Source organism: Meles meles, chromosome 21 (genome assembly GCF_922984935.1).
Source record: "Meles meles chromosome 21, mMelMel3.1 paternal haplotype, whole genome shotgun sequence".
NCBI classification, from domain to species: Eukaryota; Metazoa; Chordata; class Mammalia; order Carnivora; family Mustelidae; genus Meles; species Meles meles.
In genome coordinates, this window is record NC_060086.1 from 43,972,854 (window position 1) to 43,986,972 (window position 14,119).

The 14,119-nt window shown below is 44.6% G+C and overlaps 1 protein-coding gene across 5 annotated transcripts in view; it reads left to right on the plus strand.

Moving 5' to 3' along the window:
- Nucleotides 1-14,119, plus strand: part of LUC7L (LUC7 like) — a 36,279-nt gene that overhangs the window by 5,499 nt on the left and 16,661 nt on the right. For all 5 annotated transcript variants that reach the window (XM_045993068.1, XM_045993066.1, XM_045993065.1 and 2 more), the window contains one exon: nt 2,104-2,202. In XM_045993068.1, the coding sequence (XP_045849024.1) occupies nt 2,107-2,202 (96 nt within the window). In that variant the 5' untranslated portion in view covers nt 2,104-2,106. The remainder of the gene's footprint in view (nt 1-2,103; nt 2,203-14,119) is intronic.

Consider the following 14,119-nt stretch of genomic DNA (forward strand, 5'->3'; position numbering starts at 1 on the left):
TTAGCTGCCAGGGGAACTGGCCCGCCGGTACTTCCTGCCTCCTTGGCACAGCTGGAGATACACAGTCAGGGAGTAGCCATGGAACCCAGGCCTGTCCCCTGCTTGCATTAGCCCTGGCTGCTTGAGATTCTCAGCCAAAGGAAGGCCAGCAGTAGATTTTTGCTTCGTGGGTGGTTCACTGATGTCAGAATTTTCTTGACAGTAGAAGTTCGTAGAGTGGAAATTTATTTGTACTTAAAATGCTTAGTAGTGAAGTTTTAGTAAAGTGCATTTTAGTGAATGCTTAGTAGTGAAGCGGAAGTGCTTACTTCCGCTGGTGGTGGGTGTTCTTTGAGATACAGAGTTTTCATTAGCTTTTAAGCATTTCTGTTGTTTGCTAGTTTGCAGCGATGGTTCTTGGTTTTCGTTTGTGGAGACTGTATATTTTATTTTACTTATTTGACACAGAAGGATAGTGAGAGAGAGAGAGCACAAGCAGGGGGAGCGGCATGCAGGCAGAGGGAGAGGGAGAAGCAGGCTCCCCCCTGAGCAAGGAGCCCCAGGTGGGGCTTGATTCCAGGATCCTGGGATTATGACCTGAGCCGAAGGCAGCCGCTTAACCCACTGAGCCACCCAGGCACTCCGAGGTTGTGTATTTTAAAGAATCATCCCGATACTTAAAAGAGTGAATGAAGCGAAAGTTGTCAGTGGTCCAGGGAGAGTGGTTCTGGCTACGACTTCGGCTTGTAGATACACTATTGCCTCGCCTCTAGATTCCCCCCATGTTACAGCATACTTGGGCTACGTGTAGCTTCACGGGAAGAATAACGAAGAGGAGAGGCCTTCAGCATTTAAATGCAGAAGTTGACCTCGGTCAAAAGGAAGATGAGCTCCGCAGTAGGGAGCCGGCTGTTGGTTCGGTCACTGTTCATACTAAAGGACGTTTTGTTAGTGAGCAGGGCATGCACATTCTGTGAGACTAGGGCCCAAAAGTCAGGTACTGCCAGCCTCCCTAATTGGCCTAAAATGTTAAGGACTTTATAACCCATGAAGTTTTTGAGCTCCTTTTGGACATAGTTGTACTCTGAGCTTAAGGGAGGTCCTGGACTCCATCATTCTTTGTTTACTAATTACGTGGACACATGTTTTGGTCCAAGTGCTTGGACTTCGCAGGTGTCTCCTCATGGTGATGCTGGGTTTTGTTAACTTGCACTCTGTGACTTGATAGCGTGATGCTTAGCAGACAAACCTTGCTTTTGCTCTCGATGGCCAGAGGCGGAGGGTGCCACCTGAGTCCCACTCTCAGACTCATTGTTGCGCACGTGCTTACAACACCCAGTAGCGCATCAGGCTAATCTTACTGGTAACACAGGTGATTTCTGCCTTTTGTTTCTCAAGTGGGACAACAGAGTGGCCTGATTTATGTCTCCAATTATATCCAGGGACATTTACTAGGTTAGGAGATTGTTTGGAGGATTGGGGGGGGGGGCTCTAAATGGACCTTACTGGTATACAAAGAGGTATACAGAGCCAAGTGTTTGGTTGTGTTGTAGTTGCCCGAACCTGGTTGCTATCTGCTCTATCCTTTTCCTTGTCTGTGCACCGTAGGCATTGAGCGTCTCTAGCAGTGAAGATATTTACATATGTAGAGAGAGGTTGAATGGGAGGAGGGGGGGAGGGAAGGGGAGAGAATCCCAGGTTGGCTCTGCGCTGAGTGTGGAGCCTGCCGCGGGGCTCTATGCCACAACCCTGAGACTTGAGCAGAAATCAGGAGTTGGACACTCACCTGACTGAGCCACCCAGGTGCCCCACTGAATAGACTCCTTACATGTCTGATGCAAAAGTAAAACTAGCAAAAGCTAATTAATACAGTTTCCATTATTAGTCCAGTTATCTCTGGGTCTAGAAGAGACAGAAACCTTCACACTTAAACGTATCAAAGTGTCATATTATGGTGATAGAAGGAAAATACGATTTCTTGGCTATGTACTGTTTCTTAATATTTTTATTACAGTTTACTGTTCAAAAAGGTGTTGTTTATTTTGGTAACAGTTGAAACATCCGGTCCTGTGCTTTCTGCACTGGGTAGATGTTCACGTGTAAACTTCTGTTTCTTTCTCACAGCGCATGGATTTAGGAGAATGTACCAAAATCCACGACTTGGCCCTCCGAGCAGATTATGAGATTGCAAGTAAAGAAAGGGACCTGTTTTTTGAATTAGATGTAAGTTTTATTTTATGTTGATTCGTCTCTACTGTGAAGAGCCAAATACCAACTAACAAGAATAAAAATGTAACTTTTGTAAGTTATGCAGCAGAATAACGAAAGAGGTAACTTGCTATTCTGCCAGTAGGGCTGGGAGCTAGAATGGCAAGTAATACTCGCTGGCTGTCGCCTGTCGGTCTACCACCCCAGCACTGCTGTGCATTTTTGTACATATCATTTCCTTTTAAAAGTGTTACTATGTATTTTTATGGTTCCTTGAACTTCACGTTTTTGCTTGTTTTTAAGCCTTAAGAGTTTCATAGCACAATCTTTAATAACTTTATTTTTTCATTCAGTATTGTTTTTTGTTAACTGTTTTATTGGGTTTGGTTTATTCTCATTACTACTTGAGTATGCCCCAAACTCTTTTCATTATTTGTAAACACCTGGCTTGGTTCTTGGGTGTGGGTTTTGTTTGTTTTGTTTTGCTACTACAAACAGTATTACGAATGTTCTGGAATATATTCTTGGTATGTGCATATTAGGGTTCATTTAGGGTCTGTTCCGAGGGGAGGAAGTTTTGGCTGATAAGGATTGCATATGTTCATCCTTGCGAGATAGTTTTGTAATGGGGTCCTTTCTCTGTCTCATTTCTGTTGTCGATAAAGCCGTGGTATCAATTTTTTCCCCAGTGGTGTTAAATTTTTGCAATTCACTGGTTATAAAATGGAATTTCACAACTTTTTTAAAACTGTTGCCTCCCAAAGGAACCCTTTTTAAGACTTTTCTTCCTGATATGTGCCCTATCCTTCAATGAAGTTTTGTTACCACAGAAAGCTGAGTGTTAGCTTAATGTGCTGTAGTTTTCCAGGCCACAAACCATGGTGATAGCTAAGATTTTTATTTCACCCTTTAACAGCAGTTTTCACCTCTGAGTGCAGGATTTAGTCCCTCCATTTGTTTTTTCTTTTTTCTAACTGTCCATCACTAGTGTGACCAAAGGTCACTGAAGGGGTTTGGTGGCATTCGGGTTCCTGAGTGAAGACTGGGAAGGGACAGAGCTTGGTGTGAGGAAGGCACGAAATGGCGTCTCCTCCTCACCAAAGGATATCTTAAAGGGTGTGTTGTAGCTGGAGTAAGCGCTCTTTAAACCAGTAGTCTTAAAAGTGATTAAGATTAATTCTTTTTCAGATTCCTTTAACCACCGTGTGCTCTCAGTGTTGAATCTTTATAGTAACTAAAAGTGCCTTTAACAACACCTTGACTAACAGAAGAGGCTTGGAAAGGGAATTTTTCTGTATTGTGAGTTTACGTTCTTCAGTAACCTGCAGGTGCTTATGCAAAGAGGCCGTTACTTTGGGATGTCAAGTTTCAGAGACTGGTAAATACGCAGGTGTATTTTTTGAAATCTCAGGTTTAATAATGTTTCCTGGATCAGAAGTCTTAGCATTTCTACTAAATCAGGATGTCGGTGCATTTTTTAAATGACCTGATAAATTTAAAGTTAGAAAAACAGAATAGTAGAAGAAAAGGAGTCAGTGACTGAAACACATTTAGTGTATTTTGAAGGAGGTGTGTTTAGCCAGTGTCAGAAAGGTAGAAAGTGTTCTTTTGTTTGTTTGTTTATTTAATGAATATTGTTGAAAACTACACATTAGCCAGTAGGGAAACACCCAGCTGGATCCCTAGGAAATGAATTTTGTTTGTCATCTTAATGCTATTATAAAGTCTAGAAGCTGTGGGAGGAAGGTGGGTACATTTGTGTAAAAACTTAAAATTTAGCCTAACAAAAATACCTGTACATGGGACGCCTGGCTTGCTCAGTCTGAAGAGCATGCGACTCTTGATCTTGGGGTCACAAGTTTGAGCCCTGTGCTGGGTGTGAAGAAAAAAGTTCCCTTTTGTACAATGAGAATAAATTGGGACAGGACATTTACAGTATGTAGGATGATGGGCTAGTTATCTTAATTGTAAAATTCATCATAATTGACAAGAATGGTATCAATGGCTGAATTTAAGAAGGGCAAAGGATAGGAAAAGGACATTTCCTGTGGGCATCTAATCCTGTGACAGATGCTCACCTGGCTCTGAACCGAAGAAGTGGAGGGTCAGATAGTCCTGATACACCTCCTGGGTAACTCAGCGTCTCAAGGTGTGAAAGCGCATGCCAGCCCGGCCAGTTCTAGGGTCACGTCTCTCTGGTACAGAGACACCTGACCTAGAATATTCCTGCAGCATTCATAACTGCAGGCAGCAGGAACCAGGTTGGCTTCCTCAGTAAGGGACTGCCTAAATCAGTCGCTCTTTAGGGTGGAATGATGGAGAACTGTGAAAAGAGAATTAATTGGCTTGTTCGTTGTATTGTTAATGTGAAATTATCTGCAAGACAGAGTAAGTGGATAAGCAAAGTTTGATATCCTCCTTCCATAGTGTTTATTTATTTAATTTAATTTTTTTGAAGAATTTATTTGAGAAAGCTCCACCTTGCGGGAGTGGGCGTGGGGGCTGAAGGAGAGTGATAAGCAGACTTCGCACTGAGCAGGGAGTAGGTGACAGGGCTTGGTCTCACAACCCCCAGATCATGGCCTGATCTGAAATCAGGAGTGTAACACCTGACAGAGCCACCCAGGTGCGCCCCCATAGTGTTTGTTTTTTTAGAATCTATTATTTTTCTTAGGATTTATTTTAGAGACAGAGTGGGCACGCATGTTGTGGTGCGCGCGCAAGCGGGAGGGACAGAGGGAGCAGCAGAAGCAGATTGCCCTCTGAGCCCGACATGGGGCTCAGTCCCACAACCCTGAGATCAGGACCTGAGCTGAAACCAAGAGTCCAGGGCTCCAGGCGCCCCTTGTCTTGGTTTTTAAACAATGTGTTAAGTTGCATACGTCCTTTTTTTTTTTTTTCCTTTTTTACTGACTTATAAGTGAGCTGTATGCCCAACATGGGGCTTAAATTCATGACCCCGAGATCAAAAGTTGCATGCTCCACCAGCTCAGCCAGCCGGTTTTTGTTTTTGTTTTTGTTTGGTTTGTTTTATTAAGGAAGGGTGCTCTACACTTGTTAACATGTTTAGATGTGCAGAGAGGTGTTTTAGAGGAACCCTAGAGGTTATAACCACTCTTAACTTGGAGGGTTAGAGCGGGGCAAGAGACCTTTGTGTGCTATGTGAAAATTTATCATATATAGGAATACTTTTTCAGTTAAAAAGGGGGCGGCTGGGTGGCTCAGTGGTTAAGCCCTGCCTTCAGCTCAGGTCATGATCTCAGGGTCCTGGGATCGAGTCCCACGTCGGGCTCTCTGCTTGGCAGGGAGCCTGCTTTCTCCTCTCTCTCTCTGCCTGCCTCTCTGCCTACTTGTGATCTCTGTCTGTCAAATAAATAAATAAAATCTTTAAAAAAAAAAAAAAGGTAACTACCCCTCCCCCCAACTCCTTAAAAATCACTTTTGATCTTATAGATGGTTCATATTAAAATGTTTGATAACCAGTGGAAGAAGTCCTTTTGCCCTGAAAATGAAGGGCATTTTGGAGTAGCCATATTTGAAGGAGGACAGTCTGTCAGCATATATAGGAACTCATTCCAGAACTCTGCAGTTGGGAACATATCTTAGGGATATGTGCAAATGAGTGCACAGAAGAGATACTTGTTGCAAATTTTTTTTTTTTTTTAGTATTTTACTAATTTGACAGAGAGAAATCACAACTAGGCAGAGAGGTAGGCAGAGAGAGAGGAGGAAGCAGGCTCCCTGAGGAGCAGAGAGCTTGATGCGGGGCCCGATCCCAAGACCCTGGGATCATGACCTGAGCCAAAGGCAGAGGCTTTAACCCACTGAGCCCCCAGGTGCCCCACAAAATTTTTTTAAAGGGAGAAGAGTTTAATTATACAGTGGAGTGTTGCATTATAAAGTTGAGAAGAAGATACCTCTGGGTTTTGAGGGTGGAGATTTCACCTTAAAAGTTTCTTCAGTGGGTTTAAGATAAAATTCACATGCCATACAATTTACCCCACCTTTTAGTTTTTTTCTTTTTTTTTTTTAAGGTAGGCTCCATACTTAGCATGAAGACCTTGTTTTTAATTTCTACTTCTCAGTAGTGATTGGATGTTCATGGATTACTTTAATAATTAATTAAATATCGCCTGACTTTAAAATACCAAGCTAAAATAACTTTTTATCTCCTTAGTTTTACAGAGTAAACTTCAATGGAAAAATAAAGGCTTTTCTTAAAATACAGATTGGTAAAGTTAATATAATGAAAATCAGTTTTTAAATCTTTTTGGTAGGTAATGCATGTTTGCTGGGGGAGATTGCAGAGGTCTAGAAGGTTCAGGTAAAAAGTCTCCCCTTTCCATGTAACCAGCCATCCAGTAGTTCTCTGGAGGTCAGTTTCATCTTTTAAAGACAGCTGATTCAGGATGAACAGATAGGGTTATCAGAAGGCTCGTTGTGATGTGTTGTGCCAAAATTGCAGTTTGAGAAGCAAGAACCCTTCAGAAACATTTTGGCCAGAAATGGTTACTGGGCGGACTCGTGCTAACCCGGGCCTGCTGCTGGTGCTGCTGGGCTCCTGGGCTACCCTGAGGGCCCTGCACTGTGCCAGGCCCCGGCCCTGGACCAGCACGTGGCTCCCGGGGGTCCCTCTTGAGGTTGGTTCCTGAAGGGCTGCAGTGCGGTCATCACTGTTGGGAAATGGGCCTGGGTTTCATTGTCATAGGTTGTAAACCATCGGTAATGGATGATTGGCTCTGGGTTTTTTTAGTAGTGTATTTTTCTGTAGCTCACCAGATGTTTTGGGGAGTATCTCCGTTATTGGCAATAACTCTGTTACACGGGCCCACCATTTACTAAAGTCTCTGGAAGTGCCCTAGGCCTGATGTTATTTGCCAGAATGAATGAGGCGGCACCGTGTGGCGCCAGCAGAGGAGCTGGATTTGGAGCCACTCGGGAAGACTCCTGCCACGAGCTCGGAAAATTTGTTTTAGTACTGAGAAGTTTATCAAATATGTTAAAGACAGCAGACATTGCGGTTACATTTTAACACCGTTTTTGTTATACACGGGATGTGTTTTTTCTTTAGAACAGTTACTGTAGTCGGGTCAGTGAGAAAGCTTTGTACGCTTCACAGACCTGCTAAGACATGCATGCGTTTTGTTTATTGTTTTACAAAAGAAAAACTTGGCTAAAACTTGGGGCTTTAGTTGATTTATTCATGATACATTAGTTTAAAATAAAACCTGTCTTTACAGAGGGCGTCATTAAGATTTTTTTTAAGGTTTATTTATTTGTTTGAGATAGAGAATGAGAACAAGCAGGAGCAGCAGAGGAAGAGGGAGAAGCAGACTCTCGTGAGCAGGGAGCTTGATGCGGGGCTCAGTCGCAGGACCCTGAGATCACGACCTGAGCCGGAGGCAGATGCTTGACCAACTGAGCCACTCTGGTGTCTCTGTTGTTAAGATCTATTTTCATAATTAGTTTCTGAATTTATAGATTGACATTGGACTTTGAGTAGATCTTTTACAAGAACTCATCAGCCCTTTTTACAAATTTAAAATATTTAAACAATTTGTAAGAAGTTGTCTTATAAGGACATTTGCATATGTATGAGAAGACCTAAGATGTTCATTGCATCATTTTTCATTAGTGAAAATACCCAGGGGCGCCTGGGTGGCTCAGTGGGTTAAAGCCTCTGCCTTCGGCTCAGGTCATGATCCCAGGGTCCTGGGATCGAGCCCCACATCGGGCTCTCTGCTCTGTGGGGAGCCTGCTTCCTCCTCTCTCTCTCTGCCTGCCCCTCTGCCTACTTGTGATCTCTGTCTGTCAAATAAATAAATAAATAAATAAAATCTTTAAAAAAAAAAAAAGAAAGAAAATACCCAAATAACTTTTGTTCTTAGAGGACCCAAAGTAGTCATGTTACAGCATGGCTGTTGATTGTAGAAGACAGAAGACGTGTGCATTGGCATGAAGAAGGAAAATTGGAAACTTACAAACTGTCTTGTTTGGTTGGAATAAAAATTGAGTGCATAGGTATGCATCTTAATGCAGTTTTAAAAAAGATATACCAAATTCTTAAGTGATTTTTTTTTTTTTTTTTTTTAACCTTGCGGGAGCTGTTGGGTGGACAGTATGGAGGGAGAGAGCAAATCTCAAGCAGGCTCTATGCCCAGCTGGGAGCGAGATCTCCTGACCCTGAGATTATCACCTGGGCTGAAAATCCAGAGTCATGCCTGACCCGACTGAGCTACCCGGGCACCCCATTAAGTGATTATTTCTTTTGAGAGGAGAGAAGAAACTACATTTTCTGTATCATGTGAAGTTATCAGATCCTGCTAGCTAACATAATAATAGGCAGAAATGAATATGTAAAAATATTTCTGTCTTGTGATTTATTTTTACAAATTTCTAGCTTTAGGAAGTAATTAGAAATACAGTTAGACGTTGGTACACAAATGTGTTTATGGTAGGATTGTTATAATGTTGGAAAATTGGACACAACAGAATTCTTTGTTCAAACAGAGAGAAATGAGTTAGCAAATTCTGATTACTCCTGGCATAGACTGCCCTTGAAACTTTACAGAACCTACTTAATTACAGAACTGTGGTGATAATCACGAGCAAGACAAAGGTGCACAATTGTGTGTACTAGAGAATTCACCTCTAGATTTTGTGTGTGGGGGGGGGTTCATTGAAGATACACTGCTTAGAGAATGGGTAGATCTGGCCTTTAAAACATGGAATGTGCCGTCCCTTCTGTGGAGGCAGTCCCTTAGTATTTGAAATGCAGGGAAGCAAACACTTTAAAAGCAACAACTTGCTTTTTTTTTTCTTTTTAAGCCTTTTTAATTTAAATAATCTCCACACCCAGTGTCCGCTGGATTCATGACCTAGCTCTTCGACTGAGCCAGTCCAGGTGGCCCAGCAACAGCAACTTGCTTCTTACTTGCCACAAGCTAACTTTGGCTAGTGAGGCTTTTAGCGGTTTTCAAGAGCAGTTGCTGGAAGCCTGGGTCACACTGCCAGTTTAGGAATTGGCTCTGGGTTAGAATTCTGAGGTTCTGTTGGCAAAAAGGAAGGTAGGAAGTTACGTTCACAGAGCATTTTAAAGCTATGATTACATAGATTATTTTTCAGTTAAGAAAAAAAAGACCGAGGGACACCTGGGTGGCTCAGTTGGTTGGGTCGCTGCCTTCCTTCCGCTCAGGTCATGATCCCAGAATCCTGTGATCAAGTGCCGCACCGGGCTCCTTGCTCAGCGGGGAGCCTGCTTCTCTCTCTGCCTCTGCCTGCCTCTCTGCCTGCTTGTCTTCCTCCATCTCTCTCTCTGACAAATAAATAAGTAAATGAAATCCTTAAAAGAAAAAAAAAATCTCTTAAAAAAAAAGACTGAGAGGGTGCCTGGGTTAAGTGTCTGGGTCCTGGGATTGAGTTCTGAATCAGACTCCTTGCTCAGTGGGGAGTCTGCTTCTCCCTTTTCCCCTCCCCCCTGCTCCTGATCATGAGCACTCTCTCTCTCTCAGATAAATAAAATCTTTTTTCTTTTTTAAAGTTCAAACATTCATTTTTTTTTAAGATTTTATTTATTTGACAGAGATCACAAGTTGGCAGAGAGGTGGGCGGGGCGGGGGGATGCAGGCTCCCTGCTGAGCAGAGAGCCCGATGTGGGGTTCGATCCCAGGACCCTGAGATCATGACCTGAGCCAAAGGCAGAGGCTTTAACCCACTGAGCCACCCAGGTGCCCCAAATAAAATCTTTTTTTCTTTTTTTTTCTTTTTTTAAAGATTTTATTTATTTATTTGACAGAGAGATCACAAGTAGACAGAGAGGCAGGCAGAGAGAGAGGGGGAAGCAGGCTCCCTGCTGAGCAGAGAGCCCGATGCGGGACTCAATCCCAGGATCCCAAGATCATGACCCAAGCCGAAGGCAGCGGCTTAACCCACTGAGCCACCCAGGTGCCCCCCAAATAAAATCTTAAAAAAAAAAAAAAAAGGCCAAGGAAGGGTTGATTTACAAGGGATTGATTGATTTGAGAAAGAGAGAGAGACTGCATACCCACTAGGGAGGGAAGAGGCAGGGAGAGACTCTCCAGCCGACTTCCTGCTGAGTGCAGAGCCCAATACAGGGCTCAGTCTCAGGACCCTGAGATGATGACCTGAGCTGAGACCAAGAGTCGGACACTTAACCCACTGAGCCACCCAGGTGTCCCACCAGGGAGTTTTTATTAAACTTTATTCTGGAGAATCTCAAAAATTAAAGTGGAATGCAATCATACAGTGACTTTCCTAGCACCCATCACTTAGCGTTGGGGATGATCAGCGGGCAGCCAGCTGGGTTTCATCTTCCCGCAGCTTCTCACAGATCTGCAGACAGACCGCACGCATCTCAGTCAGTCTGTAAATACTTCAGCATTGCCTTTGCCGTGTGCGTTGAGATCTGGTGTCACGCTTAGAATGAAGAATCTACTTGTTTTTAAAAATGTGTTCAGGAAAACTTTTAAAGGTACAGAAGTGGGCAGGATATTATAATGAAATTTCTGGGTTCTGTCTCCCAGTTTTCAGTGATTATTGACATGAAAACTCTTATTTTGTCTTTATCTCTGTGTGTCCCCACTGGCTGTTTGGTCGTATTTTTTAGGGGCATCTGGGTGGCTCAGTCGGGTAAGCGTCTGCTCCAGTCGGGATCTCCAGGTCCGGGGGTGGAGCCCGATGTCCAGCTCCCTGCTCAGCCGGGAGTGTGCTGCTTCCTCTCCCTTTGTTCCTCCCCCAGCTTGTGCCCAATTTTTCTCTCTCTCAAGTAAATAAAAATTTTTTAAAAATTATAGTTTTTAAGTACTATCTGGACCCAGTGTGGAGCTTGAACCCACAACCCTGAGATCAAGAGTCACATGCTCCCCTGAGCCAGGCAGGTGGTGCCGCTGCGCAACCCCCCTCCTCCCGGATTACTTTATTCTAGCTACTAGACAGAATTTCCTCTGTAAATACTGTATCTAGAATTTGAGGATTTTATTAAAAATGTCATCTTTAAAAATAATTTCTTAGCATCTGACTGACTGTTCAAATTTTCCAGATTGCTTCAGAAAGGATTCTTTTGTAATTTTATTTCTTTGACTCAGGATTCGAAATAAGGGCTGCGTGTTAGAATGCTTTCATAAATCTTTTAAAATCTATTTGTTTGAAGAAACAAATTTTTTGGAAGTCTCATACCCTGGAATTTGGTGATTATAGCTTCATGATGTCTTGTTTAAGATGTTTCCCGATCCTCGAAATTCTTGCACTGTAGGCATTGGGTCTGGAGGCTTGATCTTCGGATTTAGGTTCTACTTTGTGACTGGAACATTCCGAGGCGGAGCTTTGCATGCGCTCTTGGACCACCTCTGCAGCAGCAGTCGTTGCAGCAGCTTGGACCTGCCAGTGGTCAGGACTCCCGTCCGCCTTCGGCCCCACGCTTTAAGCAGCAGATGAGCATTGTTGCCCGGATGCGTTATTTCACAAAGGGTGCCGCGTCTCTTACTAATGTGAGCACATGTAGGACCAGGACAGAAGGTGGAACCACTCTCCTGCTCTGCTCCTCAGTCATCTGGTTGCCTCTAGAAGTAACCAGTTGCTTCCATCGGCTTTAGAGTTCACGCAGATGCCTGAGGCAGGTGGTAATTCTGTATTCCTGTTGTTACACGACTGGTAATTTCTACACCTGTCCGAACCTGCCCCTTCCTTTTTTGGTGTAACTTCTTAGTATACCTTTGTGTAGAGTTCCTTATTGCTTTTTGTGGCTGCACAGCGTGCCAAGGGATGGTACCTGCTTTACATGACCAGTCCCCTGTTGGTGATCGTGGTCTGCATTACACACCGCCGTTGTGCGCATGTCTGCGCTGTCTGCACGCATCTGGGGGAGGTTCCGAGACACGGCACTGTTGCATCCGAGGGTACCTGGGGTTTTGATGATAGCATGCTCCCACCGGCAGGCAGAAGCCTCCCATCTTCACATCTTTGCTGATAGTGAGTAACCATGTTTTGGGGTCTTGGTCAGTCAGAGTTACAGGAAGGTGATTCTTTGTATAGATGTTGCCTGCCTAGACCCTCAGCTTGAGCTTGGCGGGTGGAACCGCTGGTGCACCTCTCCTCACTGTTGTGTCCTCCTAGCCTGAGACAGCCTCCGCCTGACCATGCCAGGGCCAGGCCTTGACTTCTTGAAAGTGTTTTATCCAGAAATTCCTTAGGAAGGGGTGTATGATGTCTGCTGCTAGGTAATCTATATAATAACATTTCAGATTTCTCAACTTGAACACTGGCAAACAAACCGCAGTATTAATTCAAGCTGTGAAGCCGTTACAGAGCAGTACAATTGAGTTAGAGTCCACGTTATTGAAAATATGAAGAATTTGATTCTTTTTAACTCAGTAAAAACAGTTAACTTACTCCCCAAATTGTCTTGGTTTGTGATGTTTTATTTGACAGGTTCTGAAACTACACATCGTATCAACAAATTTCCAGACTGTCTTTAATATACCAGTTGAGACCAGTTCTGATTATACCTACTTTTTCTGTCTACGATGAACCCTATAATAGTTTCAGTTACTAGGTCAGATACCCCGGGCGGGGATCCCTTTGTGAACTTGGGCAAGTTACTGTAACTTGTTCTGTTCATCTGTGAACTGGGCTGGTGGTGACCGCCTCGGAGTTGTGCACATTGAGTGTAGGGGCTTTGGAGCCAAACCATAAGGGTCCTTGGAAACCTGATGCCGTGACTTAGTAGTTTGGAAACTGTACCTCAGTTTCTTCATCTGGGAAGTGGAGACTTTCTCAGTTTCCGCGTGGCTGTTTTAAGGCACGTGTGGACACGCAGCACAGTACAGGGCTCACGTTCGCTGTGACCAGTCTCCCTGAGAGTGCGTCTCAGGCTCCCGGATTTCTGGCTGGTGTCCTGTCTGCTGGGCTGGCGACCCTGGGAACAGCGCCGCTCAGTCCTGAGTGTGGAGGAACGGCCTCCAGCAGCAGTGACAGTTGCCTCCTGGTGTCAGCGCCATGCGCAGGCCTCCTCAGCAGTCCGCGTTTCGTCACAGCACTCTGAAGCTGGAGAGGTTGGGGGACTTTCTAGTGAATGGTAGGTTGTGATTAGGGCTTAATTTTTAGACTAGAATGTCCTTTCATTTTTAAGATTTTATTTATTTATTTGACAGAGAGTGAGAGAGCACAAGCGGGAGGAGCAGCAGAGAGAGGGAGAAGCAGGCTCCCCGCTGAGCAGGGAGCCCAATGCAGGGCTCAATCACAGGACCCTGGGGTCACGACCTGAGCCGAAGGCAGACGCCCAACTGACTAAGCCCCCCAGAGTGTCACCTCTTAAAGAATGTGGGAGCTGAACGATGTCTCTGGTCTGCCGCGTCTGTAGCTAATTGGATTCTGCTGAAACTGCAGCTCGTTTCTTTAATGGATTGTGACACGCCACCACTTGACCCCTGATGAGTGGGTTCCTGGGTCTGTCTCAGGTGTGAGATCACTCTGGGCAGTTAACGGAAGGGTCGGCACCATAGATTCAGTACCTCTGTGTGGGTGAAGCCGGGGCATTTGAGGAGGATCTGCGAGGATCCATCGTCCCTTACGAGCACAGGAGTCGTGCGGCTGCTGACACTGGGCGCTGGCGAGCTGCCACCCCGTCAGCAGAATTGTCAACTCTGTGTCTTTCCGGGAAGTGTGCTGCATGCAGACGGCGGTGATCATTGGCTTTCCCGATGGTTTCGTTTGAACGTAGTGACATGTTTATCAGGGAAGGTGTTTGAACGGCCCCACAACAGGAAAGAGGTCCTGAATTCCAGGAGTGGAGGAATGTGGAGTGAAACCGGGAGCTGGTGTCAGCGGGTGATTATACTTCAGGCTTTCTCCAGTGCCCTCAGGAGCTTGGCTCCACAGAGCCTCTCTGTCTGAACTGTGTCCAACTCTGCGTTTA